This window comes from Pecten maximus, chromosome 18, assembly GCF_902652985.1.
Source record: "Pecten maximus chromosome 18, xPecMax1.1, whole genome shotgun sequence".
NCBI lineage: Eukaryota > Metazoa > Mollusca > Bivalvia > Pectinida > Pectinidae > Pecten > Pecten maximus.
In genome coordinates this window covers 1,429,131-1,443,820 of record NC_047032.1, presented here as the reverse complement: position 1 = coordinate 1,443,820, position 14,690 = coordinate 1,429,131, and the positions used below count along the sequence as shown (strand labels likewise).

The window sequence follows — 14,690 nt, the reverse complement described above, 5'->3', positions numbered from 1 at the left end:
GACCGTGACTACAGAGATGTATGTGTACTGAACTCATCGATAAAAGGGGGGGGGGGGGGGGGGGGGTTCAGTTGATGTCTACTCATTTAGATAAATTGAAAAAAGAATCATTCAGATGAAAGGGAGTCTACTCATTTAGATAAATTGAAAGTTCTATTCAAGCAAATGCTGTAAACTAAAACGGTAAATTGTCGATGTTGTCCCAGTTGAAAATATAATGATATTGAAGGAATGTAATAGCCGTGTTAAATTTTGAATACTTTTTGTACCTATTTTGCATTATCAAATCAACATTGTTTCACAATCGGATAAAACATTGAAGTTTTATGATTTGTGTGTATACATTAGCTACACACATGTATATAACACAGCCATGTTATAATTTTATTGTTATCATAAAATCAGCCTCTACAATCTGAAACACTCTATAAACCGACCAAATCATATCATCCCTATAAACCGACCAAATCATATCATCCCTATAAACCGACCAAATCATATCATCCCTATGGATTTTGATTTAGTAAAATTCAAAATACCCCTTAGACTTGTCGGATACATCAATGAGAGAGGATGCTTTCCATATCAAATAAACATTTACGTGATTTTTTCAGGGATAGAAAGAAGAAAAAGTTTGTGAAGGATGACAACAACGACCCTAAGAAAAAGAAGATCCGCACAGAAAGTGGGGCATGGATCCCTGCCTCCTACAAGTCCAACGCATATCCTTTTACACTAAAGGTTTCTTTGTTCCCGGGTTCAAATTTTTTGCAGCTTCAAATATATAGAAGCAATTGGAATTAAATGATTTTGGTGTTGATTATACTGACAAGTAGTTGTCCTCTGCTGACCAGAACTTATGGAAAACAAATTCTTAGTGGGATTTCACTGTTAGTGGTGTGAGTATAAAAGTTACAACTCTCTTTGAGTCTCAAGTTTTTACCCGTTAGTCCGGTGACCGTTCCGGCCCGTAGGCCTCTTGTCTTGTTTTCAAATCAAACATGCATCTCTAAAAATAAATGAATAAATGAAAATTTTCAAGAAAAAAATGTGATTTGAGCAGGTTTGGCAATAGTCTCTAGAGCATGAGAAATAGCGAAAAATATTAAATATCCAGAAAAAAATGAAAAAAACATTAGTGTATTATAGTGACAAAGTGGTCTATTGTTTGTCGTGTATTATAGTGACAAAGTGGTCTATTGTTTGTCGTGTATTATAGTGACAAAGTGGTCTATTGTTTGTCGTGTATTATAGTGACAAAGTGGTCTATTGTTTGTCGTGTATTATAGTGACAAAGTGGTCTATTGTTTGTCGTGTATTATAGTGACAAAGTGGTCTATTGTTTGTCCTTAACATGTCGTACTTATAAGGAATGGCAGAACAAGAATAAGGTTGATGATGCTGACAGCGATCATAGTGATGATAACGATCATAAACACTTCAAGGTTCTCCGAGGCAAGGGCAGGAAATGTAAGTAAAATTCACTCAATACCATACACAGAAAATTTTAAATCTTTTCATCTTTACTGTTAGACCTCATATTGAGTTAGGTCTAACAGTTATCTTCTGTATATAAATAATAGTCCAGTCAATTTAGCTGAAAAAAACACCAAACATTGACAAAATTGCAACAGAATTTCCAACTGAGTTTTATTTTTCTATGACATTTTATGTATATCATATCAAAAGTTTTAAGCTCTAGTTCAACGGGAAATGCAAAATTAATATGATAAACCTTACCCAATACCACATGATACATAAGTACCAGTCTAAGGGGGTAGGGGTAAACATGTTATTACTGTTCCTCCTATTGATATAGGAAACATTACAAAGTTATATGTTATTATTTGCAAGATACTAATTTTAAACTTCAGAAAAGTTTTTGATTACCGGGTAATTCAACTGATAATTACCTCAAAATTTAATGGTTATCTCCCCTTACCTTCAAGTTGCAATAATTTTCACTTGAATTAACTAAATCGTTCATTTTCTTACTATCTAAACATACATTTCTTACAGTTTTTTTTTCAATTTTTCCCCTGTAATACATTAAAATTATACAATATCGAAAGATTTTAGCTTTAAATTGTTTGAAAGTGCATGCATCTTACATAGCCATATAGCACATTATGAATGATCATTTTCCAGAGGGTAAGGGTAGATTTTTAGATGCAGCTCCACCTATGGATACAGAAAACATTTAGATGTAATACAGTTACATTTAAAATAAGTCAAACTAATATCTAAACAATGTTTTCAGTAAATTTGACAAATAATACCTCATAAATTAAAATGCCAATTTTGACACAAGCAGACAGCATTTTACAATTTTGATAATATTGTAAATGTCAGAGAAATTGGACATTTTCTTGCATTTGAATAACATGAATATACGTTTTAATGACAATATATCACTTACCATTTGGTTTTTCCCTGTCGGACCGTGGCTATGATCCCCGGTTCATTGTTGTTTACGTATCATGTTTACAGTCATAGTTATACCGCGAGCGAAGTTTAGTGTAGCGATTACCTCACTTGGTATGTATGGAAGCCCCAGCCGCCATACAAAATAGCACTACAGGACTGGTTTTGTATTGCAAAATTAACCAAGTTCCCCTAAAAATATTTCTTAAAACTTTTGACATGTTGTTTATACATATATGTATTCTTACTGGTTTGCGACAAAGATACATTCTGTTGCAATTTTGTCACATCGAAATAATAAATTGACTGGACTATAAACGTAAGTAAAATTCACTCATTACCATACACAGAAAATTTTAAATCTTTACATCTTTACTGTTAGACCTGATATTGAGTTAGGTCTAACAGTTATCTTCTGTATACAGGACTCGATGTGGTGCCTATTTTAGTGGCCATGGTTCCTTAAATTCACCACTGATGACCAGTTTTTGACCTATAAGGCGCCTGCATGGCCACTAAAAAATTGTGTAAATTTGCGATTTGGTTAATCTTTCAAAGGTTTCAGTCAATGCTAAAATGATGTTCATAATTGAAAAAAATTACAGAATCCTACTTTAGTTTCTATGTAATACGGAATTTATTAAATGAGTTCAATAATTTGAAGACTTTATAATTGTCATATTGAATTGACACTCATGTCATAGAAATGCCATATTAAATTGACACTCATGTCATATAAATGCCATATTAAATTGACACTAATGTCATATAAATGCCATATTAAATTGACACTCATGTCAGATCCTCTATTATGGCGCTGATAATACGTGAGACTCGTGATAATATGTTTCCATCAAGTTTTTGTTTTATTCTTGTTTTACAGGGCACACGTTGGGTCAGGAGGGTACCCAGGACAAGTCAAAGAAAGGCAAATTCAAACTCCCCAAACAGGAAAGGAAACGTCCAGAACAGATTATGAAGACCAGGAATGTTAAAGCTCGTAAAGAATCTCTCCAGAAACATCGGGAGCAGACGCGACAAAAACGGAAAAACTTTTCTGCTAAAATGTCTAAAAAGAAAGGCCGAAGATAGGCATAGCTGTGGATATTGGAAAGTTTAAAAGGGGAACTGTTGAAATAGTTAATAAAGAACATAATGAAAATGATTTTATTGTTTTGGTCGTCTATTTCTTGAAGGGTAAAGATGACCCGTTACCATTGTGTTTTGTCTGTCGCCGTGTGCTGTTCACCGTGTGTGAACTTTCACTTTCAAATTACTAATGCTCCTAACACCAAAATGGATTTCAACCAAATTTGGTCTGAAAACATAATTGGGGGAGGGCAGTCATAATTTATATAGATGAGACTGGTCTATATAAATCATGATTGCCCTCCCCTTATGATGTTCCAGACCAAATTTGGTTTTAATCCATTAAGGCGGCAAAAAAAGTGGAACTTGGCTGGAATTTTCATTTAAAATGCTATTCCTCCTTAATGCTTGTTTTTTGTTTTTTTGTTTAACGCCCTATTTACAGCCAGGGTCATTTAAGGATGTGCCAGGTTTTGGAGTTGGCAACTGCCCTACGTAGGTTTTGAACTCGCAACCCAGAGGTGGAGGGCTAGTGATAAAGTGTCGGGACACCTTAACCACTCGGCCTCCTTAATGCTTTAACAGATTACAACCAAATTTGGTCTTAATTATCATTGGGGGAGGGCAGACATAATTTATATTAATGAGATTAATTTTACCAATAGGGACAGGGGGGTATAGTGCTTCAAAAGGGGAACTTGACTGAAATTTTCCTTTAAAACTCTACTCCTCCTTGATACCTTAACGGACAACAACCAAATTTGGTCTGAAACAGCATAGGGAGAGGTATAGTCATGATTTAGTATACTCCATGCAACGAAGTTGGGGGTATACTGAAATCAGGTTGTCGGTCCATGTATCTCTAAAACTAGAGTACTGACACATCAGAAAGGGCTGACAATGTGTGTATCTCTAAACCTAAAAGTACTGACACATCAGAAAGGGCTGACAATGTGTGTGTCTCTAAACCTTGAGTACTGACACATCAGAAAGGGCTGACAATGTGTGTGTCTCTAAACCTAGAGTACTGGCACATCAGAAAGGGCCGACAATGTGTGTGTCTCTAAATCTAGAGTACTGACACATCAGAAAGGGCCGACAATGTGTGTGTCTCTAAATCTAGAGTACTGGCACATCAGAAAGGGCTGACAATGTGTGTGTCTCTAAACCTAGAGTACTGGCACATCAGAAAGGGCCGACAATGTGTGTGTCTCTAAATCTAGAGTACTGACACATCAGAAAGGGCCAACACTGTGTGTATCTCTAAACCTAAAAGTACTGACACATCAGAAAGGGCCGACAATGTGTGTGTCTCTAAAACTAGAGTACTGACACATCAGAAAGGGTCGACAATGTGTGTCTCTAAACCTTGAGTACTGACACATCAGAAAGGGCTGACAATGTGTGTATCTCTAAACCTAGAGTACCGACATGTAAGAAAGGGCCGACAATGTGTGTGTCTCTAAACCTAGAGCACTGACACATCAAAAAGGGCTGACAATGTGTGTATCTCTAAACCTAGAGTACCGACATGTAAGAAAGGGCTGACAATGTGTGTATCTCTAAACCTAGAGTACCGACATGTAAGAAAGGGCCGACAATGTGTGTGTCTCTAAACCTAGAGCACTGACACATCAAAAAGGGCTGACAATGTGTGTATCTCTAAACCTAGAGTACTGACACATCAGAAAGGGCTGACAATGTGTGAATCTCTAAACCTAGAGTACTGACACATCAAAAAGGGCCGACAATGTGTGTCTCTAAACCTAGAGTACTGACACGTCAGAAAGGGCTGACAATGTGTGTCTCTAAACCTAGAGTACTGACACATCAGAAAGGGCTGACAATGTGTGTGTCTCTAAACCTAGAGTACTGACACATCAGAAAGGGCCGACAATGTGTGTGTCTCTAAACCTAGAGTACTGACACATCAGAAAGGGCTGACAATGTGTGTGTCTCTAAACCTACAGTACTGACACATCAGAAAGGGCTGACAATGTGTGTGTCTCTAAACCTAGAGTACTGACACATCAGAAAGGGCCAACACTGTGTGTGTCTCTAAACCTAGAGTACTGACACATCAGAAAGGGCCGACAATGTGTGTGTCTCTAAACCTAGAGTACTGACACATCAGAAAGGGCTGACAATGTGTGTATCTCTAAACCTAGAGTACTGACACATCAGAAAGGGCTGACAATGTGTGAATCTCTAAACCTAGAGTACTGACACATCAAAAAGGGCCGACAATGTGTGTCTCTAAACCTAGAGTACTGACACGTCAGAAAGGGCTGACAATGTGTGTCTCTAAACCTAGAGTACTGACACATCAGAAAGGGCTGACAATGTGTGTGTCTCTAAACCTAGAGTACTGACACATCAGAAAGGGCCGACAATGTGTGTATCTCTAAACCTAGAGTACCAACACATCAGAAAGGGCTGACAATGTGTGTGTCTCTAAACCTACAGTACTGACACATCAGAAAGGGCTGACAATGTGTGTGTCTCTAAACCTAGAGTACTGACACATCAGAAAGGGCCAACACTGTGTGTGTCTCTAAACCTAGAGTACTGACACATCAGAAAGGGCCGACAATGTGTGTGTCTCTAAACCTAGAGTACTGACACATCAGAAAGGGCTGACAATGTGTGTGTCTCTAAACCTACAGTACTGACACATCAGAAAGGGCTGACAATGTGTGTGTCTCTAAACCTACAGTACTGACACATCAGAAAGGGCCGACAATGTGTGTATCTCTAAACCTAGAGTACTGACACATCAGAAAGGGCCGACAATGTGTGTGTCTCTAAACCTAGAGTACTGACACATCAGAAAGGGCCGACAATGTGTGTATCTCTAAACCTAGAGTACTGACACATCAGAAAGGGCCGACAATGTGTGTATCTCTAAACCTAGAGTACTGACACATCAGAAAGGGCCGACAATGTGTGTGTCTCTAAACCTAGAGTACTGACACATCAGAAAGGGCCGACACTGTGTGTGTCTCTAAACCTAGAGTACCGACATGTAAGAAAGGGCCGACAATGTGTGTATCTCTAAACCTAGAGTACTGACACATCAGAAAGGGCCGACACTGTGTGTATCTCTAAACCTAGAGTACTGACACATCAAAAAGGGCTGACAATGTGTGTATCTCTAAACCTAGAGTACTGACACATCAGAAAGGGCCGACACTGTGTGTATCTCTAAACCTAGAGTACTGACACATCAGAAAGGGCCGACACTGTGTGTGTCTCTAAACCTAGAGTACTGACACATCAGAAACAATCTGATTAAAATCCGCTGTTATATGACTACATTTACTATGCACTACCCCGGAATAAAGACTAAAAGACAGGTTGATATTTTAACTTTTTTACTTGTGTATCACTTATGACAATATACACGAAGAACAATACTGTCAAATTTTCAGTTTATGAGAAACATGATTATATACAAAACGCAGTTCATGTACACCATGACAACATTACAATCCTAACAACATAACAGTATTCAGTAACAACGTTAATTCTAATGGAGACTGAACACATCCATGGTAACAGAACCTTAACGGTGTCGACAACATTATCATAGCACCTCTCGTCTACTCAAAAATAGTCAATTACAGGTTTTCCCCAATCAGGGTTTCCATGAAAATTTTAAGAATATTTGATTTAAATTTACAGACAGTTTGCTGTATGTGTTCAGGGGCTCATGGAGAATCTAAATATAGAGATAGTTGAGAACTAGCATACCTCAATACCAGATTTTTAAGTCAACGATAGACATTAGGAGATGCTGTCATACCTGAGCAATTATGGAAATGTACATTTCTGTACCTACAGTTAGAACTACAATGTAATAAAACAGGAGATGGATGAATGAAAAAAACCATCAGACAGTTCCACTTTGTCCTTTTGGACATCCTGGATAGCATTAGTTCATATACCAGGCATATTGAAATACTTTTTTTTAATTGTTCAAAACAGAGGCGAGTAAAAATTAAAAGGAAAAAAACAATTAAAGTTGAAAATTCTGTTTTAAACATGTCAATGAAACAATACAAGAGACCCACTGGGTCTGTATCGCGCTCACTTTCTAATGAAATGTTGAGGTTGCTCTTGGTCGAAACATAAGAGTAGGCAGGGTAAATTGATTTAAATTAATTCTGTAGCCCTTCATTCCATCATACTACTAGCCAAATATCTGGGCCTCTTGGTTATTGAGAACAAGTTGTTTAAAGGAGAAGATGACGCCCGATGATGGATGCTGCAGCACAGTCTAAGCTCACTTGCCCTTCAGTAAGATGAGCATCACGTCAGAGTGGTGTTTCTCTACCTTTTCCTTCTGACCCTCTTAATAATCTGTTAATCAGGAAAACCTTCATATAAAAAGACCAATTGTCCAGGGGCACATCAAGTGACAATATCACATTGTCAACATCTCCTTGTCTTTGGCCATTAAAATGTTCCTTGTTTTTATTATTTGAAGCAAAATGGATGGCTACGATATGAATTATACAGAGATGAAAATGTTCAGCCGATTGGCTGATTTCAGCCTTTTTGAGAATATCAGTTTAATGTAAACTTGTAATTTTTCCCATTGAAAAGATTGAGTAATCTAATTTTCAGCCTTTTTGCCCTTAGTCCATTTTCATCTCTGATTATAAAAAAGTTTTTAAATCGCCCCATCCGTGGTCAGTCGTGCGTCACCTGTCCATAAGTACTAGAGGGATATTTCTCAAACTTCATAAGTAGGTTCCCCTTGATCCCTAGTTGTGCACATTCAATTCTGAATCTGAGAATTTTAGATTTTACAATTTTATTTTGTTACCTCTATTTCTCAGAAAGATCTTGCATTTCATCAGAATGTTTTCCTTATTAACATATTAATAAGAGGGTAAGAAGGGACAGACAGAGAAACTGGATATATCAGTAATTATTGCATATTGGAATCAGACTCTCGGCAACCTGTATCTACGGCAACATTTTATCCTTTACCAAAATTTAGCATTTTGGTTCTAAGAAAATTGCTTTATTTTTTCTATTATGCTTGTACAACTCCAGATTAGTCAAACAATTGACACCTATAGAAACACTAGATATAAAACATGATGTGTAAGTATTTTCCCGTGTCAAACTCTTTAAATTTTTGAGTACACTAACCAGATGCCCAAACAAATAACACTTTCATTTTCCCACCAAAAAGCCTGAAGTCCAGTCCATCTGTTGTACTCCGGAATGTGATGACATTTTATCACTTATATCTTAATAACCGTTACACTTCCATGTCTAAACTCCACAAAAGTTGCCAAACAAGAATTGGATACCCCGAATGGGAGGTAACTCCGTACTATAACTAGTAAAGAATATACAATATAGAATATCTCTCAAATAAAAAGCGTAAAAACTCACTAAGTATTTTTTTACAATTCTGTACCTGATGCATTGTATTATTCATCTCAATATAAAGGACAATTATATCAAATACTTAAAACATCATCAAGATACATGGCTTGATTAATGAGAAAGACTATGTAAAACACCTGTAAGTACTGTCAACATGTAGTATCAATACCATGGACTAGATACCACATCTGTGAGATGAGTGAATTATGATTGATTTATTCCCAGTCATCCACACCAGGGGGTGCTGGTTGATTCCTCGGAGGCCGTGGGGGTGGATGCCTTGGTCTGACCATCTCCGGGGGCGGGTGGGGACCCATATGCCCTGGTGGACCCCTGATGGGTGTGGGGCCACGAGGTGACGCCATGGACACAACTGCAGGTGAAGTTTTTGGTCCCTCCAATTTGTCACCAGTTGGTGGTATAGGACTTGGGGACGACTGAGCGGATGTTGTGGGCACTAATTTGGATATAGGGGCATTGGGTGAGGAAATCTGACTTGGGGAATTAGTACTTTCCTCTTTTAATTTTGCTTTCTTTTGTTTAGGTTCACTTAAGTCTGTATCCCTTGGCTCTAAATTTGATTGTTCCTTGGAGTATTTTAGGTTTGGAGGCTGGAACCTCATATCTTGGTCCTCCGTGTGAACCAGGGGAGAGGACATATCTCCTTTCACCCTGTAGTCTCTGTCCTCCACATTGGGAGGGTGTATAAAAGTCCTCATATCGCTATCCTCCAGAATGTCTGAAGATGCAGGCAAAGGAGGCAAATGGGATTGTTCTTGCAGGGCCAGAGGTACCCTGGGTTTGCGACCATGTTTATCAGGCCATCTGTGGTCCACATCCTCCATCACTGGTGAATTGGACATTTCCTTGAATTCTTTCCACGATGTTGGTCGCATCACACGCTCGTCGTGATCCTGTATTCTTCTAAAATCCTGATCCTGTGCCTGTCGCAGGTCTTGATCTAGCGACCATTCCGGTGAGTCTCCACGAGTCTCCTCCTCTTCTCTCCAGGTCCCAGACCTGCGGTTGTAGTCATGTGGTGGACCCGTGTCTACGTCAAACAGACTCGGGATGCCGTGCCTTGGTCTATGACCCCGAGGAGGTCGTCGTGATGATCCTCTTGGTCCCCCGCGTGGTCGACGGTCCTGATGCCTTGGTGGCCCTCCCATGTTACCATGTCTTCCTCGGTTAGGTCGCAAGGGTGGCATACCAGGTCCTGGAGGTGGCATGCCCGGCCCTGGTGGTGGCAAGTTTGGTCTGGGTGGGGGCATTCCGGGTCCTGGTGGAGGCATGTGCATTTCGGGAGCAGCATATTGTCCTAGCCCACCCATATTACCAGACATGGTCATGGGGGGCATCTGCATGTGGTTGGGTGGTGGACCCTGGGAGGGAATACCGATACCTGGAAGTGGTGGTAGTGGCGGGGCAGGGACCGTCATTGCCTGTTGTATTTTCTTAAAGGATGCCTGGAGGATAACCATGCCGACCGGGTCCGTAGCCTGAAGCACAATCTCAGGGGGAGGCTTAGGCTTCTGATTTCCTCCTTTACCTTTCCCCTTTTTATCTTCAGTATCCTCTTCTTCGTCATCTGGATCATGGTCTGGTGGCGGGGGTGGGGGTTCTAGAGGGAGAGGAGGGGGCATGTCTGGAGGCATGTCTGGAGGCATATCCGGGGGCGCTGCAGGGGGTTCCGGCATCTGGATGGAATGACGAGGAAGTGGAAGTATCTCTCTAGTCGGCATGATGTCTTCATCTAAATCCAGACCTGGGATAAAGTCAGGCGTTGAAGTATCTTCATATATTGGTTTCGGGTTGTGTTCAGCCATACCTCCACTCTCCTCTCCCTCACTGTCGGAATCTCCATAATCAAACTTGAGAAGAGACGCGTCAAATTCAACTCTCTTTTCTTTCCCCTCCACTTCTCACACGTGTCGAGATGATACTAGGAGCTGGGTCCTTCTGTTCTGGGGCTGACCTAACCTCCGTGGCGGGACCCACATCACCTACAGTACTACCCTTCGCAGATTCCTTTGTTGGGGACGGTTTCTGGCTCTTGGCCCGATTCATGTTAGTTACATGGCTGTAGTTCCCAGGGATGCTGGAGAACAGTGACTGTAGGGCTTCAGGCACTGGCTTATTACATTCTTCAAGCTCTGTTGAAGACGCTGCCTTGTCACCCACTTCTCCGGATGATTGTGTCACTGTACTTGTGAGTTCTTTGCTGCCTTCAGTCGTTGTCTTTTCAACACTGACGTCAACTTTGGAAGTGGAGCTGGTCTTCTGTGATTCAGCCCCTGGTGCAGTCTCTGTAGTTTGAGCCTTCACTACTGTGGCTTGGGTTGCTGCTGCTGCTGCTGAGGACTTTTTTTGGCCGTCTGAGGATAGCTGCTTGGATACCGTTGTTATGGCACTGATGGCGGAGGTCAAAGTTGACAAAGCCATGGCTGGTGTGGCACTAGGCGCAACGACTGGTGCTTCCTTTTTCTTGCGTTTGGCCTCCAGTAGATCTTTCTGTTCCTTAACCTTCTGTGTGAGTTCTAACAACAACAGCTGTTTGTCGCGGAGTGATGTTGCCGTGGCAAGTGTAGTGACCATGATGGCAGTCATTTCTGCAGGATTGTCACTCTGGGCGATTTTTTCTATCATTTGTGCTACACTGTTGCTGCTTGTACTTGAGGCAGCACTGACTGGTTTACTTTCCTCGGCATTGTCAAAGCTGACACTCTCGGGGTCATAGGGGTCATCATTATCTTCATCATCTCCACCACCAGGGGAGTAGGGCATGTCATCTGTAACACACCAAACAAAATCGTCCAGAAATACAGTTACAGGGCTACTCTAGTAAAACAGCTACTCAAAACAAGGACTCCAGATTTGTCTATTAATGGGGACTAGGAAAAGGAATGTTTAAATTCAAACATTACCAAATACTAAAACGCATTTCTCCAGCGCAATCAATGGATTTCTTTATGTCTGCAGTCCACTCATGGGACAGCAACATTTTATGAATTTATTTCAAATTCAAAGTTTCATGTAACAGAACAATTTGTCTACGTTACTTCTGAAGTAAATCAGAGCTATGATTATAATTACAATGAAATTAACATTTTTATTTTGTTTGGTTATTATTACCAATATAATTGTTAAAAGTGATCACCTTCTGGTGTTTTCTCTGAAGGAAGGAGTTCCCCTGAGCCATAGAATTTGACGATGGGGTCTTTACTGTCCGAGGTGGCGGGGGTAGCGTTGCCACTCCCTGGAGTGATACTGGACGATGGTGTGGTAGATGGTGTAGTTGACATGGGTGTGGCCTTTCCTCGCTGGGAACTTGTCGGAGTTAACCTGCAATCACACATCTTAGTTTTCATCTGATGCAGTTATTATTAATGATTATGAAAGGCAGAGAAAGGCACTGGAACTGAAATGATGTCTGCCTTTGTTTTATTTTATAGAATGTGAAATGATGTCTGCCTTTGTTATATTTTATAGAATGTGCAGTAACTACTCTCCAATGGTCTGCCTTTGTTTTATTTTTATAGAATGTGCAGTAACTACTCTCCAATGGTCTGCCTTTGTTATATTTTATAGAATGTGCAGTAACTACTCTCCAATGGTCTGCCTTTGTTTTATTTTTATAGAATGTGCAGTAACTACTCTCCAATGGTCTGCCTTTGTTATATTTTATAGAATGTGAAATGATGTCTGCCTTTGTTTTATTTTTATAGAATGTGCAGTAACTACTCTCCAATGGTCTGCCTTTGTTATATTTTTATAGAATGTGCAGTAACTACTCTCCAATGGTCTGCCTTTGTTTTACTTTATAGAATGTGCAGTAACTACTCTCCAATGGTCTGCCTTTGTTTTACTTTATAGAATGTGCAGTAACTACTCTCCAATGGTCTGCCTTTGTTTTATTTTATAGAATGTGCAGTAACTACTCTCCAATGGTCTGCCTTGTTTTACTTATAGAATGTGCAGTAACTACTCTCCAATGGTCTGCCTTTGTTTTATTTTATAGAATGTGCAGTAACTACTCTCCAATGTGTAAAGCGTTATCCATCTTCAATAGTTGAAGAATCTACTCTGAATTTGATAACAGGTTTGTGTACAGCATATGATAGAGTAGATGAATTCCATCATATCCATTAAACATCACTAAGATCCTTCAAGGCTTTTTCTTGGGGCGTTTTGAGGCCGTTAATGGGTCCCATTCCCAATTGAAATTATTTCATATTTAAGCCAAATTCCAAAAATTTGCAGTTTACTCCTGAAAAAATCTTTACCAATTTACCAATTTTCTTCCCAAAATGTGACAAAAAAGCCCTTTCCCAAACCAGTGAGAAAAAGCCCTGTAGACCCGTGTTTGTTATGATTATCAAACCATAGTTAGTTGACATACCTGGGTGATATTATCAAACCATAGTTAGTTGACATACCTGGGTGATATTATCAAACCATAGTTAGTTGACATACCTGGGTGATATTATCAAACCATAGTAAGTTGACATACCTAGGTGATATTATCAAACCATAGTTAGTTGACATACCTAGGTGATATTATCAAACCATAGTTAGTTGACATACCTGGGTGATATTTTCCTGCCTTTTGTTTTAGTACTTGGGGAGTAAGAGTGTGTGGGAGGGGTGAAGGACTCTGATGACTGCAGACTGTGTCGCCGCGATTCTTTCTCATGTGATGACCTGGATTTCTTCGGCTCAGATGGATCATATGGCTGTTTGGATGAGTCGCTGCCATGACGTTTAGTCTTTTGCTTTACGATGACTGCCAGCAACATGTGTGGTCGGTTGTTTTCTAAACCTGTAGTGATTAAGATTCAGGGAATAACCTCTAATGTCCTGTATTGTTCAAAGAAATATGAGTAGGGTCTTACATACCTCTAATGCCCCCATCAATAAAACAAGAGGCAAAGAGGGCCTGCATCATTCACCTAGATATTTCAGTAATCAGACCAAATCATGTCCTTCTTCAAGGAAATAAAGGATTTTATTTATTTATTTACTATTTTTTGCAATATTGTATTTCCCCTATTGGACCCCCTCTCTCTGGTCCAAATGGAGCCACACCCTCCATTTATAAAACATTATATCTCTTTTCCCCCAATTTTGCTCCAGACCAAATTTCCTCACAATCCATTTAGCTGTTCCAGACAATAGTTAGATATTTAAAGGATTTACCTCAATTTTACCTCTGTCCCCAAGAGCCACACCCACCATTTACACAACATTAGATCTTCTTGGCCAAATAATCTATTCAGTTGTTCAGAACTAATAGAGATTTTAAAGATTTACCCCACTTTCCCCTATTGGGGCCCTGCCCCTTCGGCCCTAAGGGAGCCACACCCTGTTTAACCAAATATTCGATCTCCATTGCCAAAGAAATGTCTGGACGAAATTTCCAATATCCAAGTCTTTTAGGACTAGTAGAGATTTAAATGATTTACCTCAATTTCCCCTATAGCCCCACCCCATCAGCCCCTAGGGAATCACACCCTCCATTCATACAACATTAGATCTCTGTTGCCCAATAATGCTCCAGACCAAATTTCATCAAAATCCTTTTAGTCATTCAGGATTAGTAGCGATTTAAAGGAAATGTTGACAGCATAAGCTCACCGGCCCTGTCCAGAAGTTAGGAGATATCTTGTAAACAAGCTTTTATTCTTTAAGTGGATAAATGAAAACTTTTAATCTTGACCAATGAAATATCTCATCATGGAGTGATGTTGTGAAATCTGAAATCTGCCACGGGG

General features: G+C 39.8%; 3 protein-coding genes across 4 annotated transcripts in view; 1 reads left to right on the top strand and 2 right to left on the bottom strand.

The window, feature by feature from the left end:
• The window catches only part of LOC117316605 (ATP-dependent RNA helicase DDX54-like), a 32,323-nt gene extending 28,733 nt beyond the window's left edge, over positions 1–3,590 (top strand). Inside the window, exons 18-20 of the mRNA XM_033871272.1 lie at positions 615–722; positions 1,364–1,470; positions 3,308–3,590. Of these exons, the coding sequence (XP_033727163.1) occupies positions 615–722; positions 1,364–1,470; positions 3,308–3,516 (424 nt within the window). The 3' untranslated portion in view covers positions 3,517–3,590. The remainder of the gene's footprint in view (positions 1–614; positions 723–1,363; positions 1,471–3,307) is intronic.
• A 5,544-nt stretch (positions 3,591–9,134) lies between these two features.
• Positions 9,135–10,745, bottom strand: LOC117316942 (extensin-like). Its single transcript, XM_033871721.1, has one exon. It carries the CDS (start codon positions 10,743–10,745, stop codon positions 9,135–9,137), a length of 1,611 nt encoding a protein of 536 aa, XP_033727612.1.
• A 30-nt stretch (positions 10,746–10,775) lies between these two features.
• The window catches only part of LOC117317151, a 43,839-nt gene continuing 39,924 nt past the window's right edge, over positions 10,776–14,690 (bottom strand). For both annotated transcript variants that reach the window (XM_033871949.1, XM_033871948.1), the window contains 3 exons: positions 13,504–13,738; positions 12,077–12,261; positions 10,776–11,708 (listed from right to left, as the gene is read on the bottom strand). In XM_033871949.1, the coding sequence (XP_033727840.1) occupies positions 10,813–11,708; positions 12,077–12,261; positions 13,504–13,738 (1,316 nt within the window). In that variant the 3' untranslated portion in view covers positions 10,776–10,812. The remainder of the gene's footprint in view (positions 11,709–12,076; positions 12,262–13,503; positions 13,739–14,690) is intronic.

Coding starts and splice junctions, on each gene's coding strand:
- LOC117316942 (XM_033871721.1), bottom strand. CDS start 10,745: ATGGCTGAACACAACCCGAAACCAATATATGAAGATACTTCAACGCCT.